Here is a 13,618-nt window from a genome sequence, read left to right on the forward strand (position 1 = left end):
CGAATAATATCGATGTACTGATAACCATTAAATATTTATACGTTTTCTACATATTGTTACGCGATATTTTCCCTTTTGTTATATATTTTCGTTCCGCTACTTTTAGAAACATTATTATTTATGATCATGCTTTATGTGTTGTCGACTACTTCTCGTACATTTTAAATAATAGTAGTACATATAACAAAATATTTTTACCCATACTTATATTATACGTTATTACATGAACTACTCTACTTAAAAGTGATTGCTCAGTTTTGCGGTATACTATTTACTTCCTAATCCTTTTATCTTGGTAAGTATTTTTTTTTTAAATAATAAAATTCAGTAACGTTTATGTGATAAACATAATTTAATTTTTCTAAGACTTTTAATAATTTTAACAAATACTACTGACTGTACTAGAATCAGAATACATTTTATGCAATTAGCTGTCGCACGAAGAAGAGATAATAGAATTTCGGTAAAAATCGGCTTGTTTATTTACAAATTACGGATTAGAAATTGTTATAATATATTAATAAATTTTCTAGTATTAAAATTTTACCCTCGCACAGCAATTAAAAATAGTTTATCTTATTTAAACGGTCTGCGATCATACTCACCAATAATGAAAATTGTGATACGTCAAGCGATTCATTAAAAATGTTAAATAAGTGCAAGGGATAACTTTTTACACACAAAATATAAAGAACAATTTTACATTATAAATTTCTTGTCTTCACTCATTATATATTTTAATAGAAAGACCTTTCAGTCCTTCCATATACATAATATTATTTCTCGACAACTGGGAAACTTACAACTGCAAACATGTACAAGACGTTCTTTAACATCTAAAAATGAAAAAAAAATTTTAGAAGTAACATTTTTTTAAGTTAAAAGTGGTGGTTGTTTTCTATTAAACCTAATTAAACTATAAAATTATAATTGCGGATTAATTTATTACTTTTACTTCTATTCCTATATGCCACTTAATTTAACTTTAAAAGAGTAATCAGAACAAAAATAAAAAAAAAAGCAATAACTGTTTAACTTATCGTAATTTCGTTAAATAATTTATCAATGTTACAGTCAAAATAATAAACATTCAACATTTAATGTAATAATTATAAAACATTAACTACAGAAAATAAACAGTAGAGGTTACCAAGTTTCTGTTTGTCGTATATTTAGAAATACTCACCTCTTTATTAGACTTTATTTACGGTTTTTTTTTTTAATTTTAGATTTACCATATAACATTTCGTATGTTGTTACTGCAGTAAAACTGACTTCCAGTAAGGGCATCTATTCCAGGTTCTCTTAACTTAAAGCGGAAAATGAAATAAGTTTCTTATACAGGAACGAGCTCGCTTTGTAATCGTAACACAACCAGTGAAACACTACACAGCTGTGTAATTATGTGTATTACATAGTACAGGTTTTGGGTTAAAATATATTATTTGAGATCTATAAGGGCAGTTTGGACCACATACTGCTTAACTACGGTTTCTTAGCCGTCATCGAATTAAAATGATTTTCTATTAAAACTTCTGGCTTATCGGCCACACGACCTCGTATCTTTTTGAAGACTATTCCAGAATAAGCAGCAAATGTGATTTTTGACAGCCCTGCTCTGATTAGGCAAGAGATACAGTCAGTTCAAATCTAAAGTAAGTAGAAAAATCTACCAGTTAATTAATTTATTAATTATTATTATTTTTTATTTCATTTTAGGTAACCGTAGAAAAAATATTATTATGACGAAAACCAACTTGGTGAAACATGTCTTATATTTATTAGGATATAATAAAGAAAAAAATTCATCGAGGACCATAATTTTTTTAATAACCTCAACAGTAATGTTTTGCGGGGCGATAATGAAAACTTACAAAATCTGGAACGTTAATATAGTCAAACGGTTCACTGCAGTCAAAGATTTAAGTAGTATTATAACATCTTTATTTTTATACTTAGAAATAGTACTTGTGCCACGTAACGTGTGGTCATTGATGGAAATAATTGATGAACATTTTTATAAAGATGAAACTGTTAATAATAGCTTAAAAATGAAGTTATCAAATGAAAAAATTAACGTAATTAAATATAACAAAATGTTACAAAAAAGTAATTTGAAAACTACACTGTACACGATATTCTCTATAGTAATAGTAGCAATGTTTCTTCCGTTCCTTATAATTATTTATTTACGTTTTGTAAAAAAAGATGAAAATATTATAAATTTTCAAGACATACCTTTACCGATAGATTTTTGGATTCCAGAAAAATTCAACCATTCCATAATTATGTTTCTTGCGATACATTTTCTATCATCATTAGATTTTATCTTAGTAGGAAGTTACGGTTTTATTCTTTTCGGTACGTTTAGTGCTACGGTAAGATCGATTATTATCGATTTAAAATTATATTGCGTTTCAGTAAAAGAAATCGATAAATACTGTTTCAGTAAAGATTTTAATGTAGATGACATTAGTGGCATTGATAAACCTAACGAGGATCAAGGTGAAGGGTCGTCGTATACTAAAACAGATTTTTTCAAAAGTAAGATCGATCCAAAAAAGTTAAAATTGTATATGAAGTATTTAGTAATTCAACATGATAAAATCTGCAGGTAAATGAAATATTATCTGGCAACAAGCAGGAAGGAATTGGGAGGAAAAGGGCCGAAAAATAGTTCTTCAGTCTTCTGGCATTAATGTACTATAATTTTGCATGAAAAATATTACGTAAATTCAAAGAAATAAACGGCATAATAGATAGCTGCATCAATCTCTCTGATAGAAGCCCATCATCATGTAACATCCAGACAAGCCAAAAATAATTAATTTATATAACCGAATCAATTACCGGATTACTTATAGTTTTCATACAGTCCATTCAGCTATCGGAAATATCCATCAGTGAAGGTATAAAATATTCCAAAGAAACATTACTTAAAAACATTTTTTCTCCTGTTTTGCCTCCGGGAATTACCGTTTAGGTATTACTTTAGAGGATGATTTTATGAGTGCAAATGTAGTTTTTTACAGTCTCAGTTTGACCATTCCTAGATGTGTGGTTAATTAAACCCAATCACCAAAGAACACCGGTATTCACGATTTAGTATTCAAATCCGTATAAAAGTCTTTACTAGGACTTGAAATCAGCTGATTTGGGAAGACGCATTCATCACTAGGTGTTATTTAAAAAAATTTGCACAATTTAAAGTAAACTCGTAGTTTTCAGAATTTTAAATGTTTATAGAAATATACGTTCGTACAATTTTAATTTGAGCAATTTAATTTAAACGGCTAAAAAATCATGCTAATCATTTTGAAAGAAATTTAATTAAAAAAAAAAAATTTGGAAATCCAACCTTTTTTTAATTATAGTCATTATATTTACAATATATATATACATACAAGTCTGTAAATAAAGTAATGAGACTGGTTCAGAAAAACTTTTTAATTTACAATCAAATTATACATGGACTGTACACGTTCAAAATAGTTCTCTTGGAAAACCACACAACGCTTCAGGCGGTTTTCCCACTCATATCAGTGTTGGAAGTCAGAAACCAGAATATTATTCAGATGGTGGGTTACAGTTTTTTTTTTTCTACTGTTCCAAACTGTCTTTTGGAGTGTTGTTTAAAGTCGGGAACAGGGAAAAGTCGCAGGGACTCACGTCAGGTGATAAGGTGGTTAAGGAACTACAGGGCTCTTTGCCAAAAACTCATTAATTGAGAGTTCAGTGTGACAAGGTGCATTGTCATAACAGCATCCACTTGTCTTTGATGACTGGTCTCACCCGGGCAACTCTTTTCTGCAAGTTTCTCGGTAAACATACTGATTTACAGTCTGTCCTGTAGCCAAAAACTTCTGATGGACAATACCATTACTATCGAAGAAACAAGCATGGTTTTGATTTGCTCATTTTTGCTTTTTTGGGACGTGGTGAATTTGAAATGTGCCATTCCTTGCTCTAGATTTTTATTTCTGAGTCGTACTCAAATACAAGTATCCAATACCCATCACCAGTAATAATAACATTTTTTAGAAAATCAGGATTAGTTTCAATTCGCCCTACAAGATCGCGGCACACTTCCACCCTGTTTTTTTCCCTGTTCAATAGTGCGGGTTTTTGGAACCAATTTTACACAAACTTTTCTCATGTCCAATTTGTTTGTCAAAATTTGATGGCCTATGGTATGGTTCAAATTCAATTGTTCTGCAATAGTTAATCGCCGGTCGTACCTTATGAAGTCTCTGATTCGTTCAATATTGTCGTCAATTTTTGACGTTAACGGTCTTCCAGAGGGTGGATCTTCCTCAACTGATTCCCGGACATTTGAAAATGCTTTAAACTACCTACAAACTTGGGGTCGTGACAGAGCGTCATCTCTACACGCCGTTTTCAATTTTTAAAAGGTTTCAGTAGCATTTACACAGAGTTTAACACTAAACTTGATTGCTCATAATTAGTATCACTCATCTTTGTAACGCATAACAAAAACTCGTTTCACAAAAAGTTTGTTTACGTCTCACGTGACAACAATAGACTAAAAATATTAATACCTAATATAAATCGGCTGTTCATATAGCCATATGTTTACTAGTAACTTTACAGTGTTGCTACTTTGGCTGCCAAAAAAAAACAAAAAACTAGTCTCATTACTTTATTTACAGACCTAGTACATATATAAGTTTTTACTTCCTTGTACGAAGTGAAGGAAGTATTGTGATCGCGAAAAATTTCGGTTTTCAGATTTCAACGGAAATATTCATTTTAACCATCCTGAATACATTTTGACTAGTTTCGGCGTGACATCTGTACGTACGTGTGTGTGTATGTATCCCGTTTAACTGAAGAACAACTAGCCGTAGAATGTTGAAATTTTGAATTTAGGACTGTTGTAACATGTAATTGTGCAGCTCACATTTTGATTACAAACGACTGAAACGAAAATTTCCTAGAAAGCCCAAAATCCAAAAACATTTTAATTTTGGATTTTTTCTTAACTGCCGTAATAAGCCCTCATTGAGAGATTTTCAACGATATATCATTAGTGGTACTTATTTCCATTGTTTCGAGAGTTATAGGCAAATAGAAGTTTAATTAATGAAATATTTGTTTCAGTATAACAACAATACTAATTTGTTACATCGGTTCGAATCCGAATTCATCTCCTTTTTTTAATTTAAATATATTGATCTATTAATAATCATTAACCTCAGGTTGTAAAAAAAAAATACAATAAATAATAATTATAAAAAAATGAAATAATATGAGAAGTTATTAATGAAATAAAATTTTATGTACTTTACATTATTAAAAAAATGTATATATGTAATTTAACAGGCGTACAAGGAAGTCATATGGTGTCCACATCGCATTTTTTTGTACATATACTAGGAGGGTATTGATGATTGATTTTATTAGCAGTATTAAAATCAGATTTGATTACACAAAATTAGATTAATAAAGAAATATATGGTAAAACAATAGCAAATATCACTCCTCAGTCTACGTATGAGTTATGCAAATAGTATTAATAGTTTATAAAAACAATAATTTATGTTTCACTAATCGTATAAATTCTTGATTTTTCTGGTGGTAAGCTAATCCTAAAATTTTTAATAGCAAAAAATGATCAAGTTATACTTTTCACTGATAACTAAGAGTTATCACAGTAAAATGATTATAAGAAAATTATGAACTTTTGCATAACTTTTGCAATATTAGCATTACGCTGCTGTACAATGATTATTTTTAAATTAAACATAATTTGTCAAAACAGAATTCAGAAATAAAAGCTATCAAATCGACAAAAACATTAGTTCATAATAAATGAAAAACCCAACTTTAAACGTGTCTTTTTATTATATATTCGAATCTAAATGCAAGAATACTACCATACTACCTTTAAGAAACCTTATCACTTCAATAAAATGATTTCTACTTTGTTTTCACACAAATTTTATATAAAATTTTATTATTCTAGCCAAAATGGTTAACCAAAACCGTTAACATTTTTAAACAAAACGGCTAATTTAAACAACGCCAAAATATTACTTCTTGTTAGACAGGTTGATAAACAAGGGACATTCCTTTCTGCTTGTTGTGGTACGTATAACATAATTTATAAAATATACTTAGATCTAGTGTAATAATAAACCTATTGTAAAAATAAATCGTAAAGACTATCTAAAAAAAAAAATAAGTTACTTTCACGTAATATCTGAATATTTCTTACCATTAGGTCTTCCTTGGTTATAACACTACGTATTTGTTTCTATTCTGAATTGATAATTTGACCTCATCTCCTCAACCTTCATTTTCAATGTTCTATCTAATAGATTTTAATTTTAGTCTCGATTAACAGGTTTTAAATCCTTATTTCCTTTCAATAGACAATAAAGTAATTCGAGATGGATTATCATATATTATATATTCGGTTAAAAATAGCTGAATAATTTACGTGTACATGAAGTGGACTAATATTTATTATTCGTATTATAAGTGTATTGGAAAAAGTAAATTAACATTAACTGTTAAACAGTCTCTAAAATATAAAAATCTTCAATGGAAAAATGGTTGACCACTGAACCGTTCTTACCGTGTTAAAAACATTCCCGTAAATATGCACCGTATTTTTGATCACTGATGTCCTGTATTGGGACAATTTAATATACCAGTTCTTCACGGTATGTATGTGTCTGTGTTAATTAGTAACATTATTAAGTTTAATTTAACATTTAATATTATAGTGATTATTTGTATGTTTTATTCAAGGAACATTAAAAAATTTAATAAATCCATCCAGTTGAGCATAACAACAGCAAACCAGTGTCTGTTCTTTCAGGTGTGTCTCTACTTATATTTAAGCATCGAGGTAATGAACGAAAAAATAACAATGCCATTATCTAATATTAGGTTTTAAATATGTGTATCGCTTAAAGGTTTATTCCCATACAATTTAGATAGATATGTAATAAATTACCACAAATAAGGGAAAAAGGGATGGTTTTCGTTAAGATAATCCAAATCAATTTTCATGTGGCTCACTATACACGTGGATCAACTAAATTCTAATCAAGGAAAATTGAATTGTCGTTGATGACGTCGACAACTGCACAATAACAATTTGGAAGTAACCTGATTATGAGTTCAGCGAGTATGAAACATTTATTTCATTAACTAAGTTCAAGAAAATCACAGCGCATTGCTGATATTTACAATTGGTTGAAATTACTGTAAAAATTATCAGTAATATTAAGTTTAAAATAATATACATGAAATTCTTATTCGTAAAGTTTCCCACACAAATTTTCAGTCAACCAGTATTTTTAAAATTATAATAAACGCATACATGATTCAAATTTCATATTAAAATGATAATTTTTTTTTTATTAAACTCATATTCATGTATTAAATACTTTGAAGCGCTAAATATTTAAACTTGATGCGCGTTTTTAAAATCTATTTTATTACATAACACTAAATTGTATTTTTTTAAATATTTAGAATTTAGATTATTTTAAAATTATCATTAACATCATTTATTATAACTCGTAGCTGTCCTTAATTACTCGTAATTTGAAAGTCAGTAAACATTATTGATAAACTAGAAATTGAATATATAATCATAAGTTTTGTTTTTATTATGAAGTTAGAAAAAAATACATGAATAAATTAAAACAAACTTTTCTTTTGTTTGAAACATAACCCAAATAAACGTTTTGAGGAACAACTCTTTCCTACCATTATAACTAGTAACCAAACTTTATATATATACTAGTCAGCCCGTCTAGCCAGAAACTGGATCCTTGGGGTTCAGGTCAGCCTAGGAAAATTCCAAAGCCAAGGGGCCTACCCCATGGCCTAGAGAGCTCGCCATTCCCAATTTGCCAGGGGTACCGGTGCCCTGGACTTCTGCAGAGCTTGCTTCGGTCACCATTCCCATCTACCCAGAGGACTCCACCCCTAGACCACCGCACTGTACGTTATCTTCATGATTGTGAGAATAATACTAAAAAATAATAACTATAGTATGCAGGCTTTGTAGAAGCCTGAAAAAGAAAGTAAATTACAAAATATAAAATAATTGTAACTTTTTCCTGTTTAGCCTCCTGCTTAACAAATAAATAATGAATATCTTTAATATCTTAACCTTTAAGGGAGCTAGAGCCTCGATCGATGGCTTAAAAACTTCCCTGGGATAACACAATGTATCCTGCAAATTTGAAAATAGTAAGGTTTTTGAAGAGATCAGTTGGTTCTCGTGTGATGTGAAAACAACAAACAGACTGACATTATATATACATGTATATATATATATATACATTTCCGAATAACCGTGATCTGATAAAATCGAGAGTGTGCCAGATGCATGCATAAGATAGCCTCGAACCTACTAACAAATACCGCGCTTGAATTTTTAAAATCGGTCGCACAGATATTATAAGAACATCCCGCTGCACCTTCCAACACAGCGCCCCAGAGGCATCCCGTTTGTTACCAGTTGATGGTAATGATCACTTCGTTGTACTAGCCTCACATGTCGTCTTCCTGGGAAGCCCATTACTGTTACAAAAAAGTTTTTTAAATTTATTTAATATTATTTTATTTAACGTAAATTTAATTCTATTATTTTTGTAATATTATTCATTCGATTGATTCGAGTCATTCAGTTCAAACCCAGCTCACAGAGCGATAGTGAATCACAGTTCATAATTCATTAAAGTTTATACTTCAACCGGCAAATATCCACGACTACATATATATTTTTCTTTTCCGAGATTTTTTGAGATAATTATGTATAAAAACCTTCTCATATATACCAAGAAACATGGTTAAAAATTTGGTTGCGGTTGATCGATTGGTCTTTTGTTTATCCCGAACAAACCAAAGCACTCTTTCTCTTTATATAATATTATAGATTATTTATCTAACGTACTAGTATAAAGATACCAAAATAATGTTTCAATAACAAAGAAACCTAAAGAAAAACTATTAAAACCTAAGTAACTATTAAAATAACAGTTACTATTTTTTTTGTATTAAGTTAATAAAAAAAATTACACCCCTACTAAAATTACTCACCCTTATGAAAAAGATTGTTTGTTTGAAACGCCAAGAAGAGAATCGTTTATTTAAAAAAATAAACTATGAAATAATAGAAATAAATGCTGTGAAATGTAAGAAAATTATTTTTTAGTTTGAGGTTACGTGGAATGTGTGTAATGAATGTATTTTCCAAGGATTTTTCAACTATTTTCTTAGAATTTTTATGAAAACATTTAGATTATCAGAATGCTATGAAGGTAATAATTTGAAATTCTTTCGTTTGTATTTAGGTTCGTTATTCATACAATTTTCTAAGAATCAAATTATCTTCAAGTTTTAAATATGTTTAAGACATTTTTCTGCTTTTTTGTACATTTAACTAAATAATTTTACCCCAAAATAAAACAGTGTTTTTCGAACCTTTGTCTTTTACCACAATTCTTGAAAATTCAAAGTTTTGAGATTTATTTTTTTAATGTTTCAATTCAGATTTCACATAAAACCGCTAAATTCACCTCATAATTTTGGTCCCAAAAATTAACAGTTTGGCTTAATTTTACTGAAGGTACAGAAATCAGGGCAAAACTTTTCGCCTGCCAACACTCTTTAAGGAAGCGTTACCGAACTTAGGTTTTTTAATTTCCTTCATTATTTTGACATATTTATTTGTTACATACTTCGCGAATCACTCTATAATTGCAGTTGTTGCTATCATTGTAAGCTTCACAGTTATGCGGGAACTTTTTATCATTAAAAGTTGTCCTGAAACAAACATCAGTTTTAACATCTGTAATAATTGGAATTTCTTTTGAATTATCTCATTAAAGATTAATTTTTTTCAGGGCAATAATAATTTAATAAAAATTGGATGCGTATGTTTAGCATTATCTGAATGCCTAGTATTATATTTGTATTGTACTGATGGACAAAAAATAATTGATGAGGTAAGTTTCATTATTAAAATAACTGTGACTTTACAAATCGCGCCTCTAGATATCAATACTTGATGGTACTAGGTAGCGTACAAAAACTTGATAATGTACGTGAAATATTAAAATTTAAAAGAAAATATACTGCAGCTTGTTTTAATAGTAAATGTTCTTATGTAAGTGAAAGTACTGAAGATAAAACAATGTTTTTAATTCCCATCACTAATTTTAAAAAATAAATAAAAGTATTAGTTTACAATAGATTATACTAGTTTTATTAAAAAAGGAATAAATAAAACAGAAATAAATTCGATTAGTAAAATCGAATTTAACGATAAAAATCGAGGGTTACACTTAAAAGCAATAGGTGCAAGTAATAAGTGCATTCATAAAAATAATAAAAGAATAATCTAACAAAACGCAGTGATATCAACAAAAAAAAATACAATGAAATTGTAAACCGAACGGTAAGAGTCTCGCAGATATCATTTCTTCCGCTCAAAAAACAAACATTTCTGTAATATACTCGTAAACAAAACGATACTGATATGAAAGAAGCTAAGACTCTAAATTTCTATTATAAAAATCAGTTATTAATTTAGAATTTTGTTTAAAAACAATACATGTTAAATATATGTAATAGGCAATAGACATTCAATGATAGATAATAAACAATGCTTAAGCGTACCATAAAATTAAACCAAAAATAGAAAGAAATGTTGCAAAACTCTTCCGGGCCCGATTACATTTATTAACCAACGAATAATACATATCAAATTTACAGAAATAATAAAATTCTTACGATTATTCGTTGTTTAATAAATGAAATCGAGCCGGTAAGAGTTTTGTAACAGATTTGTTTATTTGTTGCTTATTATATGGAACGCTTAAACATTTTTTTTTACCTATAATTGAATATCTATTGTCTATTACATATATTTAATATGTATTATTTTTTAAACAAAATTCTAAATTAATAACAGATTTTGATAATAGAAATGCAGGGTCATACCTTTTTTGATATCAGTACATGTTGTTAAAAACAGTTTTATTTATGTTTAAGAAATATTTGTTTTTTGAGCGGAAGAAATTATATCTGCGAGACTTTTACCGTACGGTTTAAAATTTCATTGTCATTTTTTATTATGTAGTTTTCATCTGATACCAAGGTAGGTAAAATCCTGTCAATTTTAATATGATATTACATTACGTAACAATTTCTTTCTTTAGTCATATTTAACTATAATCTTAGTTTTATACAATGTAATTTCTGCAATGAATTGCGTCAAGTATTTTGGCAGTACAATTTAACCTTCAGTAACTCAAGGCTACGCTATTTTTCAGTACGACGAACTGCGAAGGTGTTCGGCTGAGTGTTCTTGGGTGGAAAAACCGCAATGGTTTAAAAAGATGTTACTTATAATGATGATAAGATCAAATGCACCATTTTACTTAAGACCTTTAGGACTATATACTATTAACTCAGAAAACTTCATAAATGTAAGTGAAAAAGTTATTTTTTTATACGTTGTAAATATAATTCATAAATTTGTTAAGAAAGGTAAGAAATAAAGAAAAGCCATTAAAAGACAACAATCATATTTATCCGGGTTTAAACATTAACCTTTTTACTGCGATAAGATATTATGCATCTGAATACTGTCTTATTATCAAATAAAACCGTTTTCATTATTTTATACCTGGTCATAACTACGAAGAAAGATTACTATAATCTGTCCATCTCGTGATTTGTTTACGTTTGGGTTAGAAAATAATAAACGAATAATTTTATTTCAGGCAGGATTTGCATATTTTTGCGTTTTATAGTGTGAAATTTGTCCACAATACCATCAGGAAGATAATAAAAATTAATAAAAAGACGATTCGTGGGCATTAGTGACTGTAGTAGACTGTAGGATTAGCGGCGGTGTCTAGTAGAATTGGTGAAAACGAAGATCTAAAGATTTCTTCAATAAGACGTGGATATGGGAAAACCCAGAATGTAACTGTGGTAACATCTTATAGGGCGGCATGCAAACTTGTCGAACAAAGGATAAAAATTGGATGGGTAAATTGCCGTGCGTATATACGTGAAGATGAAGAACGATGTTACCGCTGTTGGGGAACTGGGCATCGCAGGCACGATTGTAAGGGCCCAGATAGATTAGAGCTTTGTTTTAACTGCGGAGGACGTGGCCATAAAATCGCAGAATATAAGGAGCCCAAAATTTGTCTGGATTGTGGAGGAAAGGATCACCAAACTGGAGGATGGGTTTGTGCTAAAAGTTTGAATGCTTAAGACACTTCTTGTAAATGTAAACAGAAGCCAATTATTGCATGATCTGGTAAGTGAACTGGTCAGAGAGTTAAAAATAGATTTTTTGATGGTTACGGAACCTAATGTGTATGTTGCAGCTAGGACTGGATGGATGGCGGACACCGGGGGAGATGTGGCTTTCACGGATGTAAGTGGTAGGATTGCATGGAGATTTGCAAATAGAGGAAAATGCTATATTGTACTGGAGACCGATTTTGCCATTGTTATTGGAGCATTTGTATCACCTAATTGTGATTTCTGTGAATTTACTATTTTCATAGATAATATACACAGAGTGGTTACTAGCACTTCTAAAAGAATGATATTGATTGGCGATTTTAATTGTAAGTCAGTCATGACAGGGAGTAATTACAATAATAGAAGAGGTGAATTACTCGCAGAATTTATGGAAATTACTGGATGTCATTGCGTAAATGATTCCACGGTCACCTTCGAGGCCAGAGGGCATTCCTCTGTCCTCGATTTAACAATACTAGATAACAGGTGGAACAATGAACAGTGGAGTTGGGGGGTGCTGTCTAATGACATAGCTAGCGATCATTATGCCACTTATTTGAATATTAATGACCCGGAATTTAGGGTCAATGAAAAGCCGCCTCTCCCGAGGATTACATCTGACCAGATTAGTGAGATTGTTGAAAACACTGTTACTAAGTTCGTAAATCTGGAAAATCGTACGCCAGAAGCTTTGACTAACATTATTCATCACGAAATGGATAGAGTCGGGCGCAAGGGTGCTAGAAAGTTCTCAGTTTATTGGTGGACGGAAGAAATAAAATGCTTGCGGTAAAGTTTGCAGGAAGCAAGAAGGAGAAAGCAAAGACTTCGAAGAATTGGCGGTAGCGATTATGATGAGGCGGCCCACAGATATTAAATAGAACTATTTAAATAGTTACTTATTTAAATACTTATTTAAATAGTTACTTATTTAAATACTTATTTAAATAGAACTATTACAAGTGAAAAGCGTAACCAATGGCAACGAATTGGATAACAATCCCTGGGGAGACGCATATAAAATTGTAATGAAGCGATTTGGCAGGCGACTGCCTACATTAACTAGGACACAAGCGAAGACACAAATAACTGAACTTTTCCCTTGTCGTGAAGAAGAGAATGCCACTATAATTGAATGTGAAGATATGAGATTTACAATGGACGAGTTAAAATTAGCTGTAGTACAGCTTGATAATAAGAAGAGCCCAGGCCCTGATAATATACCTGCGGCAATACTAAAAGGATTAGTGAGAAAAGTGCCGTGGGAAATGGTAGATGTGGCTAGTTTTGGATTAGTGAATAA

The 13,618-nt window shown here is 30.2% G+C and overlaps 1 protein-coding gene across 1 annotated transcript; it reads left to right on the forward strand.

Annotated features, from left to right (window-relative positions):
* Positions 1–12,271: 12,271 nt before the first annotated feature.
* LOC142317599 (uncharacterized) lies at positions 12,272–13,108 on the forward strand. Its single transcript, XM_075354155.1, has one exon. The coding sequence runs from the start codon at positions 12,272–12,274 to the stop codon at positions 13,106–13,108; it is 837 nt and encodes a 278-aa protein (XP_075210270.1).
* The last annotated feature ends 510 nt before the right edge of the window (positions 13,109–13,618 follow it).

Source organism: Lycorma delicatula, chromosome 1 (genome assembly GCF_047948215.1).
Source record: "Lycorma delicatula isolate Av1 chromosome 1, ASM4794821v1, whole genome shotgun sequence".
Lineage (NCBI taxonomy): Eukaryota > Metazoa > Arthropoda > Insecta > Hemiptera > Fulgoridae > Lycorma > Lycorma delicatula.

Bases quoted from the DNA above. Each gene is read 5' to 3' on its own strand.
- LOC142317599 (XM_075354155.1), top strand. From the start codon at position 12,272: ATGCTTAAGACACTTCTTGTAAATGTAAACAGAAGCCAATTATTGCAT.